This window comes from Podarcis muralis, chromosome 8, assembly GCF_964188315.1.
Source record: "Podarcis muralis chromosome 8, rPodMur119.hap1.1, whole genome shotgun sequence".
NCBI classification, from domain to species: Eukaryota; Metazoa; Chordata; class Lepidosauria; order Squamata; family Lacertidae; genus Podarcis; species Podarcis muralis.
In genome coordinates this window covers 22598273-22620289 of record NC_135662.1, presented here as the reverse complement: position 1 = coordinate 22620289, position 22017 = coordinate 22598273, and the positions used below count along the sequence as shown (strand labels likewise).

The following is a 22017-nucleotide window of genomic DNA, read 5'->3' as shown; positions in this document are numbered from 1 at the left end:
AGTCAAAGGAGACTATGGGATTGCTGCACTCATCTCACTTTTCAGGCCGAGGGAGCCGGCGCTTGACCACAGACAGCTTTCTGGGTCATGTAGCCAGCATGACTAAACCAATACTGGTGTACGGAGGACCATGACAATGCCAGAGTGAATAAGTTCAAATTTACTATCCTCCTTTCCCACACTTTCTACTTGTGATGTGCTGATGGCCTGGGGGGAGGGAAGGGGGAACCAATACTTTTCTAATGTATGAAGCTCTTTCCACCTAGTCATATTCTTACTCTGAGCAGCTGGCATTTTTCTAGCTGGTGAGTGTGGAAAGTCCCAAGCTTTCTCCAAATCTGGAGAGGGGGCAGGGATCACCACTGCAGGGGCAATCCTTGCTGAGACTCCCTTCACAGCCCACACAGTTGGAAGAAAGCTAAAGATTGTACTTCCAAGGTACTTCACACACCTCTCAAGGGCATCACCAAAACAAGTTTTCCTCTACAGTTCCCATTACAAAAAAGGCAAGCTTATTTTTGTACCGCACTTCGACACAGCATGATTCCATGGACATTTTCCATGGAAGAAGGAAATGCTTCTTCACTGCAGGGGACTCTGAAAAATTAGGGTTGATGTGCACAAACTACATAAATTCTGGGATTGGTCCCACTTACCCACGTGTCACATGCATACTCCAAAGCCACATCATATATTGTTTCAAGCTCATTAATGTCATCTAGAGTCCTATTATGAAGTGGAAAACTGGGCAGGTTCAAAGTTGTATTTTGGGGTTTTTTAGGTGACCACTGAGAGGAAGTGTGTGTGTGTGTGTGTATCTTTATTAAACACATTCATGAAGTCAATTTGTAAACAAACAAAATTTGGAGCCAGGGAGTTAATAAGGGAGTAAATTAAAGCTAACACTGTCCAGAGTATATATCTCAAAACTCTTGGGGGAGCAGAACAATACATCAATAAGCCAGGTATTTGTAGCATAAAATCTCCAATCATTTCAACTGAACTGGAGCAGAAATCAAGAGTAACACTGAAATTAATGAACACTGTGGACTGCATCCTTATCTGTTATAGCTTCTTGAAAGCATAGAGTAGAGGTTCCCAGCTATGCTCCTTTAAAACCGTTTGAGAATGTTTGGTGAATGTTTTGTCCTCAGGGTGCTGTCTCTAGGAGCCACAGCCCAATGCGAGCTCCAAACTTTTAGACCTCAAACTATGTAAGATTTCAACAAAATATATAGGGTTGAATCCAAAGAAAAATAGCTAATTTCACTGAAATCAGTGGAACAAGTAATTAAGCTTCTCTAATTTCAATGGGACTTAAGTTTAACTAACTCGGTCCAGATCCAATCTACAGTATCTAGATAACTGCAGAATACCCTGTTCTAGCTAAGCTTGAAGATATTTTAAATAGTGTAATGGAATTTTGGAAAGGTAGGGAGAGTTCCAAAGGCACTACACACAAGCGGAAACACAGAGTTGTTGCCAAAATCACCTTCCCAGATCATGCTGGACATCGCTCCCTCTTAATGTATAATACTTAGCCCATTTTTCATAAACATGACATTTTTAATTTCCCTGCCACACATTTTTGTTGGCTGGTAGGGGAAGGAAAACATTACAACGGCAGATATTTGTATTCTTGTTGCACTCTTCTTATTATTATTTTTATGTGTGTAATGGCTGTCTGCTAGACACAGTAAACTGTACTGATACACATTACATATTAACAAAGCTTAGTAAAACATATCTAGATTCTAATTTCAACCATCTTCTACTGAAGGCACACGCTTTTTAATCGGTAAAGAATGGCCTGATTTAACAGTTAGATCCTAACGCTGAAGCAGCATATACACAAATAAACAGCTGCTCCAGGCAGTGTCACAAAACATGATAGTACACCACTGTTACAGGAAACCTATGGACTTGTGGTTCCAATTTATTTTATCCCTTTATAATGCTGTACACAAAATTACATGGTCAAAAGCGGGATAGTAACAGGCAGCAAAATGTTGGTTTACCAATCCTAAATTGTACTGTATTCCATCTCCTGCCCTGTGAATCAGAACTAAAATCCTGCTTACCCTCACTAAGGGAGACATTCTGAATCCCTAATTCCTGAGTAGAGAGGCTTTTCAACACCTTTTAAATATAGAAGAGCTTCCCCTCTCTTAAGTCACCATGATTACAAGTCACAAGTGCTATGGCACCAAGCATGTCGACTCAAAAGGGTATTTGATATTAATACCGTTCTACATCAGAGAAGAAAGTATATACCCAAAAGGTAAAATTAATATTTATTACTCATCTGCTTCTGGTTTCATGTGATCAACATTAAAAAAAAATAAAACCAATTCACACAGAATTGAAATAGGTACACAAAAATAACTTGATATTTGCAACAGTCAAATTGTGATCATTAATTAGTGGGAGCCATTTTGATAGTGCAAGCAGATACATGGTGCAGTAGTTATCAGGTGTCTAACAATGGCCAGGGAATCCCTAGGTCAAATCCCCACTTGGTCATGAAGCTCACAGTGTGAACTTCAGCCAGACACTTCCGCACAGCTTAACCCAGGGGTAGACAACCTAAGGCCCGTGGGCCAGATGCGGCCCAATCGCCTTCTCAATCCGGCCCGTGGACAGTCTGGGAATCAGCGTGTTTTTACATGAGTAGAATGTGTGCTTTTATTTAAAATGCATCTCTGGGTTATTTGTGGGGCATAGGAATTTGTTCATTCTTTTTTTTTCAAAATACAGTCCGGCCCACCACATGGTCTGAGGGACAGTGGACCGGCCCACAGCTGAAAAAGGTTGCTGACCCCTGTCCTAACCTAATTGACAGGGTTGTCTCAAGAATAAAAAGGGGAGGAAGAATCATGTATGCCAACCTAAGCTTCTCTGCAATAAGACCAGACCAAAAAGCTCTGCAATAGTCAAACATGTTCTATCCTTGTGAGCATTTGTTATTACGTCAGTAAAAATGAACAACCGTAATAAAGTTGTCCTTTAAAAGTGTTTGCATAAATGAAACCAAATCTATGCTTTTCCAACTAACAATTCAAAAACAAATCCCCATATTTATGAAATAATTTTATGAATTTATGAAATAATCATTTGTTGCTAAGAAGTTACAGCTACCAACAGCCATTTTATAACATGTTTTGTACATTTAAGTCTGCACTAAAATTGGCATTCCTCACTATCACAACTTCATGAACAATTTGGTTACAATTCTAAAGTTACACCCATAATCAGTGTCACCGGGAAGAAACCAAATACCATGGGACCCAGTGGGATATATTTCTAGGCAAACATATTTAGAACATGGCTGTAGAAGTTACATGAAGATGCTGGTGTACTTGCCTCACACTATTAATGTCCTATCTTCACCCTTCTATGACAGAAACATGCCAAATTCATAGACATTACTGAGGCTGCAGCCAATCTCTGAGGTGGTATTTCTCTTAGCACATGACACTCACTGCAGTGTTAAATGTGTCACCAGGTCATTCAAGAGAAAGAAACCACACCCAGACAGGCAGGCCCGTAATAGTTTGAATAAGATGTAATCCTCACACTGATGTACGTTACTTGCTAAATATTTAGCTTTTCATTTTCTACTGAAACCTTTTTCAGACATCTTTCTTAGATAAGCATACAATCCTATGCACATTCATCTGGGAATAAGCCCCACCAAAACACAGGGGTATTACTTCTGAATAAATATGCTTAAGATTGTGCTGCACAATAACAGCATAGACTTGGACCATAATCAAATTTAATAAAGGCCCAGAGAGTACAATTACAGAAAAAAATGTCTACTATCTCTGTTGCTATTTTAAAAAGAAGTAATAGATATATATACATGTTAACTGTAACAAAATTATTTTTGTGTTGTAATACAGAAAGTTAAACATTACTGGAAATCTCAAATTGCTTGCAATTTAGGCTTTCCATTATGCTCCCAATCATATACATTTAGCAGTTTCAAGATTGTCAACCCCAATGCAATCAAGCCTATTTCATAGATCTACCCTGCATGAACACCAGCCACAATAAACATACTGATTTACCTATCTCTTTCCCATCACTAATTTGTAGTTGCAAATTCCCCCTTAAAAGCATATTTAATTCAAAACCTAGTCTTGCTCCTTTGCTTTCTACGCTTAAGACAGACAAGATTAGCAGCTTCTTCGAGATAAGATGGAAGAGTCCTTCAGAATTTTATCTGATGGTGTGCAACGTTCGAAATAGCTAAATTTCCATTGCGGTCAAGATTCCCGTAGCGCCAGAGTTAAAATATACACACCATCAGAAGAGGCCAAGTTACACGATGCTTACAGCGTGAAACCCCACGCGGAATCGCACTGTCAGTCGAAGTTTTTATTCAATGCCGGGGAGAGAAGACCCGAGAGTCTGCTCAACCCCACCTTTTGCAAATCCAGAGACAAAAGCAAAACCAACACGTTTCCAAGCAGGATCCTATACCCACGTTTAACCCAGGATCCAACGGGATCGTTGCACCTGGGTAAGGATGCATGGGACCGTGCCTCTCATTCTGACACCCGCGGCTTCACTTATTTATTTATCGGTTATTTTTTGTTTTATTATAAGCGTCCAAATGCACGAGGCGGCTCCTGCACTAGCAACCCAGGCGGAGAACCTTGTTGACGCTCACAACGAGTAAAGTGAAAAGGAGTGGGGGAAATAAACAAAATCCCGGGGAGGGGGTGAAGAAGTGCCCCCCCACGCCACATTCCACCTCCAACCCTTCACTCCCGTCAACCAAACACGCGGGGCTCCTCCCCTCACGCACGGGGGCTCCTCCCCCTCTTCTGCTTCCTCTGTCTCCCCCCCCCCACTCCGGGGGGCCCCGAGTGGCCTCCCCTCGCGCGCTCGCCCTCCTCACCGGTCATTGAGCTGGTCCTCGGTGCCCGGGAGCGGGTGCACCACGAAGTGGATCGATGTCATGTTTCGCTCCCCCTCCCTCGAGGGAGGCGGGCAGGGGCCGGGCGCGCGAGGAGGAAATGGAGGGTGCGGGGGGGGGGGGGAGGAGGAGGCGGAGGAGAAAGGACGGGCGACGGCGGGCGGGGGGGGGGAGAGGGAGGGCAGGAGGGCTTGGCGCCCCCTCCGGAGTGCCGCTGGGTGTCTCGTTCACACTCGGGAGCCTCCGCTCGGCGCGAGGGGAGAGCGAGAGGCTGGTCAGCGGCGTGCGCGGGAGCGGGGAGCTCGCGGCGGCGGGAAAGGGTTCGGTCAGCGCCCCGCTCTCACACGCGCCGCCATCTTAACTTCCAGCGGCCCCTCTCTTCCCTCCCTCTCCTTGCGCCTCGCCGGGGAGAGAGCGGACGGGGCGGGGCCGCCGCCGCCCCGCAGCCAATGGCAGGCCGCCGCTCAGCAGCGGGCGGCCGCGGGGGCGATGTAAAGCTCGCGAGGGTTGGCCGGCGGCCGGCGTGCGTTGCGTCAGGCGCGGAGTGGGGGAGAGGGGGGCCGCGTGGCTGCGCGCGCCGCTTTCGCTTCCAGTGCGGAGAGGGGAGGAGGAGGCGGCGATGCGCGTCGGAGATGCGCGTCAGCGCCGCCTTCTCCCGACGGTTCCGCCGCAGCTGCCGCCTTGGCCGCCCGGCTTCTGGGCCTTCCCGGAGAGCGGGAGATAAAAGAGGCGTCCTCTTTCTCCTTCCCCGGAACAGACCGAGCGACTAGCGTGGAGGGCGGGGAATAATACCCTGCGAGGGGACGGGGAATCCGCCTGGCGAAGGAAAAAGCCCCCGAGTGGGAAAGGCTGGCAGGTCGCCATAGGCTTTCCCTTGACTTGCCAGCCAGACTCTGCCTGTAGGAGTTGCTAAAATTTATGTTGGGGTGGCGGGGAGGGAACACGCGAACGTGTGAACGTCGCACTTGCAGCTTTGCCTGGGGAAAGCCCCGGGGAAACCCTTACTGCGGTTTGTGTGAAACGGGCCCTCCGTGCGTGACGGATAGGGAAGTGCAATCCATTGTTTCTCAAGACAGACAGATGCCAATAACAGGTTTCCTTCCTCTGCCCTGTCCCCATTTTATCCTCACAACAACCCTGGAGGTAGTTGTGTAGTGAGTCACCCAACAAGCTTTGTGGCTGTATGAGGATCTGAAGGTCCCGCTTCCACAATCCTAGGCCAACACTTTACCACACTTGAAGACAGTGGTTTTAATTATGTTCACTGGCTGTTCGTTTGGTTGTATCGCCACCCCTCTTCTTTTTCTCCATGAGGTAAAGAGTGTCAGTTATCTGAGTGAGACTTAACTGGCCCACGGGCAGGTCATTGTAAAGGTAAAGGGACCCCTGACCATTAGGTCCAGTCGTGGCCGACTCTGGGGTTGCGGCACTCATCTCGCTTTCTTGGCCGAGGGAGCTTCTGGGTCATGTGGCCAGCATCACTAAGCCGCTTCTGGCAAATCAGAGCAGCACACGGAAACACCATTTACCTTCCCACCGGAGCAGTACGTATTTACTTGCATTTTGACGTGCTTTCAAACTGCTAGGTTGGCAGGGGCTAGGACCGAGCAACGAGAGCTCACCCCGTCGCGGGGATTTGAACCCCATCTGGAGGGCCGAGTTTGAGGAAGCCTGATTTTAATATATCCTTGAAGGCTTGGTGGGTTGATCTGGATAGTTGCATTGGATCCCTTTCCAACTCTGTAGTTCTTGATTCTCAGTATTTCTGCAAGTGAAGCTATGGGTGTGGGTTCCCCCGAGGCAGTACCTCTTAAGGCCTTACAAAATCTTTCCTGCAGGATGAGAACATTCTGAGAAAAAGAGCTAGCCCCTGACAACCTAGCAGTTTGAAAGCACACCAAAAAGTGCAAGTAGACAAATATGGTAGGAAGGTAAAACAGTGTTTCCATGCGCTCCTCTGGTTTTGGTGTTCCATTGTGCCAGAAGCAACTTAGTCATGCTGGCCACATAAACCGGAAGCTGTCTGTGGACAAACGCCAGCTCCCTTGGCCTGTAAAGCAAGATGAGCTCCGCAACCCCAGAGTTGTCTGCAGCTGGACTTAACTGTCAATAGTCCTTTACCTTACAATTGGATAGTTACATGCACACTTCAGGCAACAAGTAGCGTTATTCAGAGCTCAAAGGCACCAAACCACTCAAGTAGGGTGCAAAACAGGGCCACTGAAGGGTGTGACCTGGGAAGAGTCCTAAGAGCCAGAAATAGAGGCTTGGAAAGTCTCCAGATCTGAGGTTCCATTTCCCTGGGCTAGAGTATAGAAGCCCCATCGTGAACTATTAACATATGGTTATATGATTTGTGTGTAACTTTCTGAGGTCAAAGGCCTGAGCTTTAACCTTGCTGCAGCTTCTTTTTAACATCTATGTACCTATCAGGATTCCAAAAAAATGAAGTTTGTGACTGCAACATCTATGACTCTCAGGCAGGAAGTCTTTTCCTATTTCGTTGCTGCTTCCTACTATGCTACCAGGAAGTTTGCAGTAGTTCTTTTTGCTGCTGCTTCCTCTTATGCATATAAACCGATATACAGTGGTACCTCGGGTTAAGTACTTAATTCGTTCCGGAGGTCCGTTCTTAACCTGAAACTGTTCTAAACCTGAGGTACCACTTTAGCTAATGGGGTCTCCCGCTGCCGCCTCTTGATTTCTGTTCTCACCCTGAAGCAAAGTTCTTAACCCGAGGTACTATTTCTGGGTTAGCGGATTCTGTAACCTGAAACGTCTGTAACCCGAGGTACCACTGTACTCCTGATATAGGCATTGTTCTGAACATTATTGTCTGTGTGGAATCAGTGGCACTAAATTAGGACTTCGTCCTTTTCCTGGTAAGCCCGTAACCCATCACTTATCCAGGATGACCAGTAAGCTGTAGGGTTTTATTTGCTACATTTACATGCCATCTTTCTTCCCATGGTGGAAATAAAGGAAGAATATGTAGGATTCCCTCACAGTGCTCCATCCACACACTCACCCACCCTGGGCCTGGTCGGCTTCATCAATAATATCACATCGTGTATCTTCACACCATGCTGCTGACTGTTACAGTTGGCATTCCTCTGGCTGGCCTTGGCTGTTTACCTGCCAAACTGGCTGTAGAGTTGTGCTGGCTGTGTTTAGTCTTTAAACCTCTGAGTAAGCTTGTGTCTGTAGGTGTTGCTGCCCTCCTGACTGATGAGTCATGAAGATCTCTAACGAGGGGGGACACTATGGCTGTGGTCCCCAACATGGTGTCCATGGCACCATGCTCCCCTAAGACACCCTGATTGGTGCTTACCAAGGCCACTGGGTACACCCAGTTTTTAATCTTTGTAAGAGAACATCAAGCAAATAAGGACAGCTTTTGGATGAGTTGAGTATTTTGCTTGTTTGGTGGAAAAGGTTCTGCACACCACCAATTTTGGCCATTTCTCTCCTTGATAACATGCCCATGGCACAAGCCAGCAGGGCTTTGTAAGTGACAAATCTGTCACTTCACTCTCCTATTGTTGTCCCCATTAGCAAATACTAATGCTGCTTTTTTTGCTTAGAGAGCAAAAAAACCTAGTAGATAACTATTTAAATAGTGTAAGAATTGCTTTTTGTTATCATTGTTTTCTCAAAAAAGTTTGGAGTTTTAAGAAATGAAACTAGGAAACGTGGTAATGCCTTAAGATGAAGTTTGAAATTTAAGAGTCTTATAAGAAAAAACAGTACACACAATACAAGGTATTTAAACTATAAGATTTCGGCCATTTCAGTTTCTGTTAAAATGAGTGCCATGGTTTCTCTTAACGCAATAACTTTTGGACATCAACGAAGCTGAATGTTGGAAGATTCGGATAAAAGAAAGTCCTTCATACAGTGCATAGTTAAACTGCAGAACTTGCTTCCACATGAGGCATTGAGGCCACCAATTTAGACAGCTTTAAAAGAGGATTAGACAAATTCAGGGAAGAGGGCTATCAAACGCTATCAGCCCTGATGGCTCTACTCTGCCTATACAGTGGTGCCCCGCAAGACGAATGCCTCGCAAGACGAAAAACTCGCTAGACGAAAGAGTTTTCCGTTTTTTGAGTCATTCCGCAAGATGAATTTCCCTATGGGCTTGCTTCGCAAGATGAAACGTCTTGCGAGTTCTTGCGAGTTTGTTTCCTTTTTCTTAAAGCCGCTAATCCGTTAATAGCCGCTAAGCCGCTAATAGCCGTGCTTCGCAAGACGAAAAAACCGCAAGACGAAGAGACTCGCGGAACGGATTAATTTCATCTTGCGAGGCACCACTGTAATATCAGTTGCAGGAGGGTTTCTCAGAATGTTCTCACCCTGCAGGGAAGATTTTGTAAAGGCCTTAAGAGGTACCGCCTCGGGGGAACCCACACCCATAGCTTCACTTGCAGAAATACTGAGAATGAAGAATTACAGAGTTGGAAAGGGATCCAATGCAACTATCCAGATCAACCCACCAAGCCTTCAGGGATATATTAAAAGCAGGCTTCCTCAAACTCGGCCCTCCAGATATTTTGAGACATCCCATCATCCCTGGCCACTGGGCCTGCTAGCTAGGGATCATGGGAGTTGTAGGCCAAAAACATCTGGAGGGCCGAGTTTGAGGAAGCCTGATTAAAAGCAACTAGAGAGGAGGCCCCTGCTTCTATAATTTGCTCATATTGCCTCTTGCTGCCCTCTGCTGCCACCTGGAGGCTGGTTAAGAAATAATGAGCCAGTTCCAATCGCAACTAGTGCCTGCTTAAAGGTGGGTCAATGAGTTCTAGTGTAATGAGAATCAACAATGACAGTTATTTCTGTTGTTGCTGCAATCAGCTGAATGCAACAATATTCCCTTCCATGCATTAAAATCTTCTGAGGAGGGTTTCCACCCTACCCTACCTCCACAAGTGGCCCCACTAGCAAAGGCAGGCCAAGGGTTGACCCTAGAGCAATTTCAGTTGTTTGCTAGGATGCTTACTCTCTTAATATGTACTCCCAGATACAAGTGTCATAATGTCAGGAAACTTGTGTATTAGATAGAGGTAAGAAAAGGATCACCTCCCATCACCTCCTGGCAAATAGAAGGGGAAGAAATGGAAGCAGTGACAGATTTTACTTTATTGGGCTCCATGATCACTGCAGATGGTGGCAGCAGTCACGAAATTAAAAGACGCCTGCTTCTTGGGAGAAGGGCAATGACAGGCCTAGACAGCATCTTGAGAAGTAGAGATGTCACCTTGCCAACAAAGGTCTGTATAGTTAAAGCCATGGTTTTCCCAGTAGTGATGTATGGAAGTGAGAGCTGGACCATAAAGAAGGCTGATCGCCGAAGAATTGGTGCTTTTGAATTCTGGTGCTGGAGAAGACTCTTGAGAGTCCCATGGACTGCAAGAAGATCAAACGTATCCATTCTTAAGGAAATCAGCCCTAGAAGGGGAAGAAATGGAAGCAGTGACAGATTTTACTTTCTTGGGCTCCATGTTCACTGCAGATGGTGACAGCAGTCACAAAATTAAAAGATGCCTGCTCCTTGGGAGAAAGGCAATGGCAAACCTAGACAGCATCTTAAAAAGCAGAGACATCACTTTGCCAACAAAGGTCCATATAGTTAAAGCTATGGTTTTCCCAGTAGTGATGTATGGAAGTGAGAGCTGGACCATAAAGAAGGCTGATCGCCGAAGAATTGATGCTTTTGAATTATGGTGCTGGAGGAGACTCTTGAGAGTCCCATGGACTGCAAGAAGATCAAACGTATCCATTCTTAAGGAAATCAGCCCTGAGAGCTCATTGGAAGGACAGATCGTGAAGCTGAGGCTCCAATATTTTGGCCACCTCATGAGAAGAGAAGACTCCTTGGAAAAGACCCTGATGTTGGGAAAGATGGAGGGCACAAGAAGAAGGGGACGACAGAGGACGAGATGGTTGGACAGTGTTCTTGAAGCTACAAACATGAGTCTGACCAAACTGCAGGAGACAGTGGAAGACAGGAGTGCCTGGCGTGCTCTGGTCCATGGGGTCACGAAGAGTCGGACACAACTAAACGACTAAACAACAAGAAAAGGATAGCTACGGAATATTAAGGTGTGTGATTGCTGCTCAGAGTCAGAGCTCCAGTTGTGTGCAATCTACCATATTTTTCACTCTATAAGACGCACCAGACCACAAGACGCACCTAGTTTTTGGAGGAGGAAAACAAGAAAAAATATATCTTGAATCTCAGAAGCCAGAACAGCAAGAGGGATCGCTGCGTAGTGAAAGCAGCAATCCCTCTTGCTGTTCTGGCTTCTTGGATAGCTGTGCAGCCTGCATCCGCTCCATAAGACGCACACACATTTCCCCTTACTTTTTAGGAGGGAAAAAGTGAGTCTTACAGAGCAAAAAATACGGTACTTGGTGTGAATTGCTGCTAGTCCACAGAAACTAGCAGACCAAGAAGTGGGTGTTGTATCTGCTGTTGCCCCCAAAACAGAGCTGTGCTATCCCTAAACAAGAGGTGATTTGAAAAGTCGGGGACTACAGCTTGGTAGCAGGCAGAGCCAGGACCAAAAGATGGTGGAGTTTGCAGCATTACATAGCTCCTTCTCTCTGTGTGCCACCCGATTCGGTCTCTTACATTTCCTTTCCTCTCTCACACACAGCAAAAGAGGATATGCTTCTCAGAGGCCCGTTTGGAGACCAAAAAGTGGATCTACAGTATCCAGAGAACAAGGTGGCACTGAGGGTACATGTGAAATTTAGTCAAGGCATTGTTTTTACTTCTTAGAACAAAATTTATATACCCTAGAATTGTAGTATAAAACTTCTGCAATTGGTTTTTGGGCTTTAAACCCTGCGATAGGATGTACTTTTTACCATCCTGCGCAACAGTTGCCTAAAGGACCCCTTGAAAGCATTGTTAAAGATGGGAGTTGTACCCAACTAAGTTTTACTCAAGAGTAGACCCATTGAAATTAATGGGCCCAAGTTAGTAGTAGTCATTCATTTTATTGGGTCTACTGTGAGTAGGACTACCACTGGATACAAAGCAGGATGTTAAATTACTTCGGCAATTCATAGAATTTTGTGAAACCATAGTTCAGGGCATCCTGATCAAAGCAAAAGTCTGAAAATTTAGCCTTTTATATTTCTCGCATGAAACCTGTGACATAATGGCCATTTCATAATATCAGAGTAAATACAAGCAGTAGGAGACAGTGGGCACAGAAAACTGAATCCCAGTGTATTTTAACTAAAACCATCTGAGGGAACTTGGTGTTATTTCTGAAGGAGGTGGAGACGTATACAGTCTTGTTACCCAAGAATTAGATCTTCAGAAAGTTTGAGGGATATCTCTTAGGAGGCCACATTCTGAACATAAAATGGTTCCTGAACTAAATTTTGAGTTTAAATTTAATAGTTGGCCCCCAATAGTAATGTTGTGAAACATTATTCATCAGTGGATTTGGCTTTTCAGGATATGGGCCTGATTTGCTTTCTGCCTATATGTTTTATGTTTCTGTGTTTATAAGGACAATTGGACAACGTCCAAGTATTTCGCCCAAACCAATCTTTAGTTCCTATCACAACACCATTAAGACACCCACATCGCACTCATTTCCTACCAAGAGGCCAAAGTACAAAATACCCCCCTGAGAAATGAGAAAGTCTGTAATGTTGGCTTTTAACAGAAGTCTGTGATGGCTTTTAACAAATACCACAAACTCGGAGCTTTCTGACTTCATTGTACATGAAAGAATGACCTTGATGCTTCATCGGGCTGGCATTTTACATTCAGCAGCTGAGACACAACTACAGTTTACCGTTCCCGTGGCGATGGCTAGACTGTGACATATTTGCAGAGCAATGATGTCATAAACGCCATGCTGGAATACAGCCAGGACACCAGTTGCTTGCTCCTTAATGCAAACTTCTGGCCGGGGCTTGCAAGACCAATTTTTTTTCCCCTGACGAGTGCCCTTTATTGAAGGCTGTACTCGTCGGTTAATATGGTTTAATGCCTACTCATGGCAACCCTCTGCAACGCCCTGGAAGCTGTAAGGCGAGATTTAAGGCGAACCGACAGAGAAATAAAGAAGCGCTTAAGGCTTATGGACATGAGTTGCTGCCCTAAATCCTGCGAAGTCCAGGCAACCTGCCTTTGTGATATAAGTCTCCACCCACATTGCTGCTGTCTTCTCCACCCCTACCCACACTGCCTGTGTGACATACTATGCTGTCGTCCCTGTAGACCGCCTTGCCTCACACCTTTGGAGCGTAAAGCTATCAGGGCTAAGATAGAAGCTGAGCAAGAACTGGCCAGGTAAACGGGTTTCTCCAGTTTGTCGCTTGAGTAATTATTTAAGGTGTTAATTGTTAAGGTGTTAAAAGGAGCAGGGTGGAAGCAATGGGGAGTGCATTTGTTCCTGTGTATCTAGTTCTGTAAAGGGACGCGGGTGGCACTGTGGTCTAAACCACTGAGCCTAGGGCTTGCTGATGAGAAGGTCGGCGGTTCGAATCCCCACAACAGGGTGAGCTCCTGTTGCTCGGTCCCTGCTCCTGCCAACCTAGCAGTTCAAAAGCACGTCAAAGCGCAAGTAGATAAATAGGTACCACTCCAGCGGGAAGGTAAACGGTGTTTCCGTGCGCTGCTCTGGTTCGCCAGAAGCAGCTTAGTCATGGTGGCCACATGACCCGAAAGCTGTCTCCGGACAAACGCCAGCTCCCTCGGCCAGTAAAGTGAGATGAGCGCCACAACCCCAGAGTCGCCCACAACTGGACCTAACAGTCAGGGGTCCCTTTACCTTTATCTAATTATGTAATTCGACTGCTGCAGCAATAGATGTCCTACAAAAGAGGGAAAGGAAGCACATTTGCAGTTTCCAGGTCTGTTTTAAACTGGGTCCTTCTGCATGTTGCTATTTTATTGCTTATTTGTTAAATCTGTATACTACCCTATACCCATAGATCTCAGGGCGGTTCAGAACATAAAAGTTATTTAGGAGGTCACCAACTTGGATGGAGCCAAGCCCTGCCACCCTCCCTCCCCCGCCTTTTTTTTTAAAGATTCAGAATAAAAAAAGAAGAGATGAACTGCTTCTTCACAGAGTGGCTTAGTTAAGCTGTGGCATTTGCTCCCACAAGATGCAGCGATTGCCACCAATTTGGGCGGCTTTAAAAGAGGATTGGACCAATTCATGGGGGATAAGGATATCTGTGGCTACCAGTCATGATGGCTATGCTCTGACTGCCCTTGAAGGCCACACTGCTCCTGAATATCAGTTGCTGGAAAACGCAGGAGGGGAGAGGTGCTCCTGCGCTTGAATTCTGCTTGTGGGTTTCCCATCGGCAGCTGGTTGGCCATTGTGAGACCAGATGGGTCATTGGCCTGATCAAGCAAGCTCCTCTTGTGCTCTTAGAAGTGGTACAGTGGTACCTCGGGTTACAGACGCTTCAGGTTACAGACTCCGCTAACCCAGAAAGTGTACTTCGGGTTAAGAACTTTGCTTCAGGATGAGAACAGAAATTGCACAGCGGCGGAAGCGGGAGGCCCCATTAGCTAAAGTGGCACCTCAGGTTAAGAACAGTTTCAGGTTAAGAATGGACCTCCAGAACAAATTAAGTTCTTAACCCGAGGTACCACTGTATGTACTTTTAAAGCCTGTGGAGGCACCAAAGCTTTGGAATGCCCTCTCAAGAGAAGTACCGTACACCAACAAAGACACTATTTCAGGCATGTCGGTTTAATCTGGCCCCCGTGGTAGTTTGTCTCCTGGGGTAACAGCTCAACAACTTTGGTGGTTGTTCACTTCATCAAGTCTGGTCCTGTTTGAAAATATTTTGGGGCCCCCTGTTGTATTTTCTCCCAGGCGTGAGGTTGCAGTCGTTTGTACTCCATCAACATTTATCAAGAGGAGACGCATTAAAATTAGTAGCCATCGCTAATGGGCCCATTCATGGGGTTCTGCTCTGAGTGAACGTTGGCTGAATACAACCCAATCTTTTTATTCGCCTCAGGCACTCTCCTTCTCCAGCAGAGTCCACTCTACCCTGCGACTGGCTTATCCGCACCAGGGGTGAGCAATGGCTACATGAGGTTGCAGAGTGCTTCTAGGTGGGCATTCATTGGAGGATCTGGGGATCTCACGCATGCACTTCCTTTGCAGTGTCTGCACAACGTAGTTGGCATCAAAATGCCAGCGGGGTATTCCCCCTCCCCCACTTAATCTGGATTTACCCATTTATCAGAAAATCCCTTAAGTTTCTCATTTGTTTGTTTTTAAAATGTTGGCAATGACCAATTGCAGTACAAAGCCCCTGGGATAATTCTTCCCAAAGCATGGGATAATCTCCCCTTCAATGCAACTTTTAGGACTCAGTTACATCAGTCAAAAAACAGTGCTTTGAATGTGTTATAAACATGCAACACCAGGTGGAGCTAGAGAGCAAAAATATTTTATTTGCCATTTTCCATAGGGTCTCCCCCCTTTTTGTTATAACAATTTAATTTCTGACTTTTTTATAGCATTTTTTCCTGTGTGTAGCTGGTTGGCCCCTGTGGGAACAGAATGCTAGACTAGTTGGCCTTTGGTCTGATCCAGCAGGCCTTGTTACTATCACAACAGTCAAACAATAAATAAAACATATCAAGAAGCACACAACAAGGTTTATCAATTTCCACATAAATCTTACCAAGGTCTAAAAATAACAATTGCAGAAAATTAATATCAATAACAGCAACAAGAAACCCCAACAAAAAAACAACTAAATAATCCCCCAGCCCAATAATTTGTTCAGCAGCATCCACTTTTGTAGTTGGAGTCAGTCAAGGCCCCACCCTCCCAAGCCAGGTGGGAAAAACCAGCAAGGCAGGGGGCAGGTCTTCCAGGACTCACAGCCAAGATGGTCTCTGGCTGCATATAATTTGAGACTCATATAAGCATCACACAGGAAACTAAAGTTTTACAGCCAGTAGTTAGTCAGATAACAGAACTGAGCGTGGCCAAAATACATACTCCTCAAATAAATTCAAGGAATGACCCTACCTCACAGGGTAGGGTAAGGAATGCCATGTATGTTGTCATGAGATTCTTGGCAGAAGGGTGCACTACAAATATGTAATGACCTGGCCTGCCACTGCGTCATTTATCATTGAGCATGTTCACGTTTCAGCAAATCTGAAAGTGGCGTTTGGATTTCTATTGTAAGTGGAATAAAAGAGCCATGTTCATGGTTCCTTTTGTGTGCTTGTATACCACTTTTCTCCTGCCAACCTAGCAGTTCGAAAGCACATCAAAGTGCAAGTTGATAAATAGGTACCGCTCCGGCGGGAAGGTAAACGGCGTTTCCATGTGCTGCTCTGGTTCGCCACATGACCCGGAAGCTGTACGCCGGCTCCCTCAGCCAATAAAGCGAGATGAGCGCCGCAATCCCAGAGTCGGTCACGACTGGACCTAATGGTCAGGGGTCCCTTTACCTTTATACCACTTTTAGTCACCAGGTAACTTCAGAACAGTTTCCATAATAAATAAATCCATGGGCAATATCCAGCAAAATATTTCCATTAGCACAAAGACTTCTGACTGCAATAAAATATAGCTCATTTGGTCGAGCAGTAGACTCTTAAATCAAGGTCGTGGTTTCAAGCCCCACATTAAGCAAAATATTCCTGCATTGCAGAAGGTTGGACTAGATGACACTCATAGTCCCTTCTATAATAAAAGATAACCCCCAAGCTCAAAAACAGTCTAACCATAGCCTGTGACAGCTAGAGAAAGAAAGTGTTTCCAGCAGGTGATGGAAAACCCCATCTGTGTTGTGTCTGCTCTTGACTCCACGAAGAGGGAGCTCTGCAGAGAAGGCTCTACTCCAGGTCCCTTCACAATAAGAGATGTCCATTGGTGGATCCACAAGCAGGGCCTTCCCTGCTGATCTGAGGGGTGAGGGAGGGGACATTGATAAGTGCTGCTCCATCAAATCAAATACCCAGGATCCTATGTCATTCAAGAGCAGGGATGGCAAACCTGCAAGTTTCTATTTTCCCCCCAATCTTACATTCGAATCACTTTGTGATTTTTTTTTTAAAAAAAGGTTCTCGTGAAAATTTATCATCATTTTAGTGTGAATTTCTCCTAATGAACACATTTTTATGCATTTATGTGTGTTATTTTCACATATACGTGCATTTCAATGCACACTTTACCCTAGTATATTAATTTTTTGTACACATGACTGGAGAGTGGCATTGCAAAATTTGGAGAAGTGTGAATTGTGAAGGATGGCTTTCCTTCAGCACTTGTTTCCAACTGTGTATTCCTTTTCTACATAGCCACATTTCTTTATGTGTCTTCCTTTTAACTATCCCTAGATTGCAAGCTTTTTAGTATGCTTACAAAATGTCCTGCATTAGATAGTGTTTATATATTTATCTCCTATATATAAGCTAATTGCCAAATGGCACCTTCAGCCTTAGTTACAGTCACTACAATGGAATGTCTAGGCTCCTCTTTTTTGTAACTATTTTTCATTTTATTTCCATATCACTTTATTTTTTTTAAAAAATAAAAAGGTCTCAAAGCAGTTTTCATTGAAACATTCAATAAAACAATCTAGAATAAAACAAATGCAAGCTTCAAGGAAAATATTTCCGATCCCTCTCTAAGGGACATTTTGCTTTCCCCAAATTTATTTACCTCCTTCATTTATATAGCTGTCCCATAGCAGAAGTACTCTAGGAAGCCAGTGTGGTGTAGCGGTTAGAGTGTCGGATTAGGACCTGGGAGATCAGGGTTCAAATCCCCACTCAGTCATGAAGCTCACTGGGTGACCTTGGGCCTGTCACGGCATCTTCACCTACCTCACAGGGTTGTTGTTGTACGGAATTAACTATGCACTCCTTGGAGAAAAAGCTGGGATCTAAATGCAAAAAATAAGCTCTTCAGCTTATTTGCTTAAGAAAGCTGGAGGGGCCAGCCAGATGGAGATGTCAGCCGCCAACCTGGCATCCAGAGATCTCCACATAGTCGCAATTGGACCCATGCCAGTTGCAAAACGCACCTGGCGCCTGGCTAGTTTCTAACACTGCACACACACACACACACAGAGAGAGAGAGAGAGAGAGAGAGAGAGAGAGAGAGAGAAGGCCACTGGCAAATGATTAGAGTCTAATGTTGCAGCAAACATCACAGATTTGTCACTGTCCAGTTCTACCAACACAAGGATATAGATGAGTTCAACCCTGTGGCATTTCCTGTGAACTGGTACAAGCTGATGTACTGTATTGCAACCATTTGGTTTCCACTGTCACATAATGTCAATCCACCGACACAATGTACCGTCGAATCATGCCTATTTATCAACAGATTTAGCCTCATCCTGTATTTTAATACTTTGTTGTCTTTTAATACCACTTGTATTTTAATACTTTGTTGGAAGCTGCCCAGAGTGGCTGGGGAAACCGACTCTGGGGTTGCGGCGCTCATCTCGCTTTATTGGCCGAGGGAGCCGGCGTACAGCTTCCGGGTCATGTGGCCAGCATGACTAAGCCACTTCTGGCGAACCAGAGCAGCGCACGGAAACTGCTCTGGAGCGGTACCTATTTATCTACTTGCACTTTGACGTGCTTTCAAACTGCTAGGTTGGCAGGAGCAGGGACCGAGCAACGGGAACTCACCCCGTCGCGGGGATTCAAACAGCTGACCTTCTGATCGGCAAATCCTAGGCTCTGTGGTATTATTATTATTATTATTATTATTATTATTATTATTATTATTATTATTATCATCATCATCATCATCCTGTGTGCGGGATTCCGGCCGCTTGAAGCACCTTGGCTCGTTCTTCTTTCCTATGTTATTATCGTAACCATTATTACTACTGCTGTTGCTATTATTTTGCAGAATTCGAAGAAGGATCACTAAGATGATGGCAGCATGTAGCCGCCCAAAGCTGCTGGCTTTAATGGACGTTAAGGGTTTCGACCCGGAAGACATTACAGTGAGGGTACAAGATGGGAAAGTCAAAGTGTCGGCTGAGCATGAGGAAGAATTTAAGACTTGCAGAGGGAAGGAGTACAACTACTCCACCGTCACCAAGGAGATCTGTTTGCCACCAGGGGTGTGTGAGAACGAAGTCACTTATACCATCGGACCCTGCAGTCTCGTGAGGATAGAGTCCCCAGGCTGTGTCCCTTCCTGCCTGCTTAGCCTGCTTTGAAGTAGACACTGGATGATCAGCTCTGGCAGCTGTTCAGCATCTGGATGCGACCTCAGTGGATCCTAAGGGGAATGGTTGTGTTTGGGTTCTTTTCTCTCTCTTTTTTTTAATATCGCCCTTTAAACGTGTTGCTGTCCATGCGAACCTTCTTCCAACAACGACAATGCTGAGCATCTGCTGGTTTTTCTGCGTTTGTTTTTATTTCCAAGTTGTGTTTTAAAGGGCGTCTTCATAGCTGGTCGCTGCCACAGGAGGGGGAATGCAGTGCTGGATTATCAGATAGGCAGAATAGGCACAGGCGTATAGGTTCCACGCCTTTTAGGGAGCCTGCGGCAATGGATCAAAATAATATTGGTCTTGAAAGAAAATTGCAATCAAGCTTTCTTAGTTCAGTGTGAGGCCCCCCCAAGATTTTGACTGCCTAGTGGCCTCTACAGGGTTTAATCCAGCACTGGGGAATGCCATTCCTGTTTATTTTTAGCCGCGGAGCTGGAAATTATGGGGAGGGACCCTCGCTCGGTAGTAGAGCACATGCTTTGGGGATCAGGTAGCAAGGGATGGGGGAAGATGCTGTGCTTGAGATCCCTGGAAAGCAGCAGCGAGTCAACGTACAGTTCAGAGCTTGATGGACTAAATAGGCTGACCTGGCAGGAGACAGGTTACTCTGCCCCTGAGCACTTAAACTTGTAGTTTCTACCACAGTAAAAACAGAAAAAGCACCATTCCACTTGGAGGGTTTTTTAACAATCCAGCACTATACAAATTAAATAAATACATCTTTACGTCTTTCTTTATTAGATTTATACACCGCACTTCAGCATAAGATCTCAGGGCAGTTCACAGAATAAAACAAACCAGCAAAACAAGAACACCCCTTTCCCACAGAATATTAATCGGCCCAAGGCCTGGTTGAAGAGGATCATAAAAATATATAATGAAGGCACCAGGCGAACGTCCCTGGGGAGAGCATTCCACAAATGGGGAGCCACTACAGAGAAGGCCCAATCTTCTGTTGTCACCCTCCGGAGGAGGCATTCAAAGAAGGGCATCAGATGCTGAACGCAGAGTCTGGGACAGCTTATAATAATAAATTGGAACTGGTAGGACAGAAGTCAGGGAGACCAACAGTAACATACCCTCCAACATTACTCTGACCAAAATTGGGATGCGCGTCTTTTGGTGCCTTGGTCTTGTGCGAGAGAGCAGCACCACTGCAAACGCCAGCGTATGCTCGTCCCTGGGACATTCTGGGTTCATATCAGAGGCCGGAATGGCTTCTGTCATTCTGGGAATGTCCCTGGCAAATAGGAACAATTGGAAGGTATGCAGTATGGGGAACCAGAGCCGATGACACACAGAGGCTATCCTCCCTGCTGAGTTCTATATTTTTTTTTTAAATAATTTTTATTAATTTTCCAAACATATAATAAAAACAAACAATAAAACAAAACAAAACATACAAACAAATAAACATATATAATTTCTTAAACTTATTTTCTTTCACCTTACTTCCCGGACTTCCCCATACCTCCCTTTTTCTGCATCCTTATATTTACCCTTTCTCAGCAACCCTCTATTTAATTAATTAACTCATTTTCGTTATAATTTCCTTAAACTTATGATTTACAGCTGCAATTCTCTGTTTCTTAACACCATAACATCTCAGCACTCATCAATTTTACAACAGTTTTTAAGATATATTTTAAATTTCTTCCAATCTTCTTCCACTGTCTCACTCCCCTGGTCACGGATTCTGCTGGTCATCTCTGCCATTCCCATATAGTCAATCACCTTCGCTTGCCATTCTTCCAGAGTGGGTAGCTGCTGCATCTTCCAATACTTTGCCAGAAGAATTCTTGCCGCTGTAGTAGCATACATGAAAAAAGTTCTGTCCTTCCTTGGCACCAATTGGCCCACCATGCCCAGGAGAAAAGCCTCTGGTTTTTTAGGAAATGTCCATTTGAGGACCTTTTTAATTTCATTATAGATCATTTCCCAGTAGGCCTTAATCCTCGGGCAGGTCCACCAAAGGTGATAGAAGGTACCTTCCGTCTCATTACATTTCCAACATTTATTATTGGGCAAATGATAAATTTTTGCAAGTTTGACTGGGGTCATGTACCACCTATAGATCATTTTCATTATGTTTTCTCTCAAAACATTACAAGCCGTAAACTTAACACCTGTGTTCCATAACTGTTCCCAATCATCAAACATAATGTCATGACCTATGTCTTGTGCCCATTTGATCATAGCTGATTTTACTGTTTCATCTTGTGTATTCCATTTCAGCAGCAAATTATACATTCTTGACAAGTTCTTAGTATTGGGTTCTAACAATTCTGTTTCCTGCTGAGTTCTATAAGGGGTATCCCTGAGGAGGAAGCTAACAGGCCATGCCTTGCCCTGGGCTGGTTATAAGAAGCAAGCAAATGGGGCCTGGTTGAGGTTGACGGGTCACTGCCCCATTTGTCCTGAAGGATCAGCCGCCACTCAACGTAGAAGGCTCTTTCCTAGTTGATGGGAAGGACTTGGCCCAATTGAATTGTAGGGTTGCCGGTGATAGTATGTGTAGGCTTAACAGAACGACAGGGTCACTTTGTTTGGAAATTAGAAACGTGGCTAAAATATCTGTTCAAGATCTGCACACCGCAGTTGCCTAGCCTACTCAAAAGAAAATATGCAAATATTAAAGACTCCATGTTGCAATCGAGAGTTGCCATAAGAGCCTTCAGCACACAGAATAGGAAGCTCTCGCCTGAAGTCCTTGTTGATCCTGCATGACAAGTGGCGTTGCTTGGCCAAAGCAGCAGACTACATTGCTGAGTCTTAAATAAGAGCACAGGGACGCGGGTGGCGCTGTGGGTAAAACCTCAGCG

At 45.0% G+C, this 22017-nt stretch overlaps 2 protein-coding genes across 10 annotated transcripts in view; one reads left to right on the top strand and one right to left on the bottom strand.

The window, feature by feature from the left end:
• UBR5 (ubiquitin protein ligase E3 component n-recognin 5) overlaps positions 1–5320 on the bottom strand; it is a 69481-nt gene extending 64161 nt beyond the window's left edge. For all 9 annotated transcript variants that reach the window (XM_028736355.2, XM_028736359.2, XM_028736358.2 and 6 more), the window contains exon 1: positions 4910–5320. In XM_028736355.2, coding sequence (XP_028592188.1) covers positions 4910–4971 — 62 coding nt within the window. In that variant the 5' untranslated portion in view covers positions 4972–5320. The remainder of the gene's footprint in view (positions 1–4909) is intronic.
• Positions 5321–11681: 6361 nt separating this feature from the next.
• On the top strand, positions 11682–19309 carry ODF1 (outer dense fiber of sperm tails 1). Its single transcript, XM_028736364.2, has 2 exons — positions 11682–13247; positions 18823–19309. Exons 1-2 carry the CDS (start codon positions 12952–12954, stop codon positions 19136–19138), a joined length of 612 nt encoding a protein of 203 aa, XP_028592197.1. The 5' UTR covers positions 11682–12951; the 3' UTR covers positions 19139–19309.
• Positions 19310–22017: the final 2708 nt, after the last annotated feature.

What these genes read in the sequence shown, in the direction of transcription:
- ODF1 (XM_028736364.2), top strand. Translation starts at nt 12,952, where the DNA reads ATGGCAACCCTCTGCAACGCCCTGGAAGCTGTAAGGCGAGATTTAAGG. An exon ending in GCTGAGCAAGAACTGGCCAG is followed by an intron (nt 13,248 to 18,822) that starts GTAAACGGGTTT and finishes ATTATTTTGCAG; the next exon opens with AATTCGAAGAAGGATCACTA.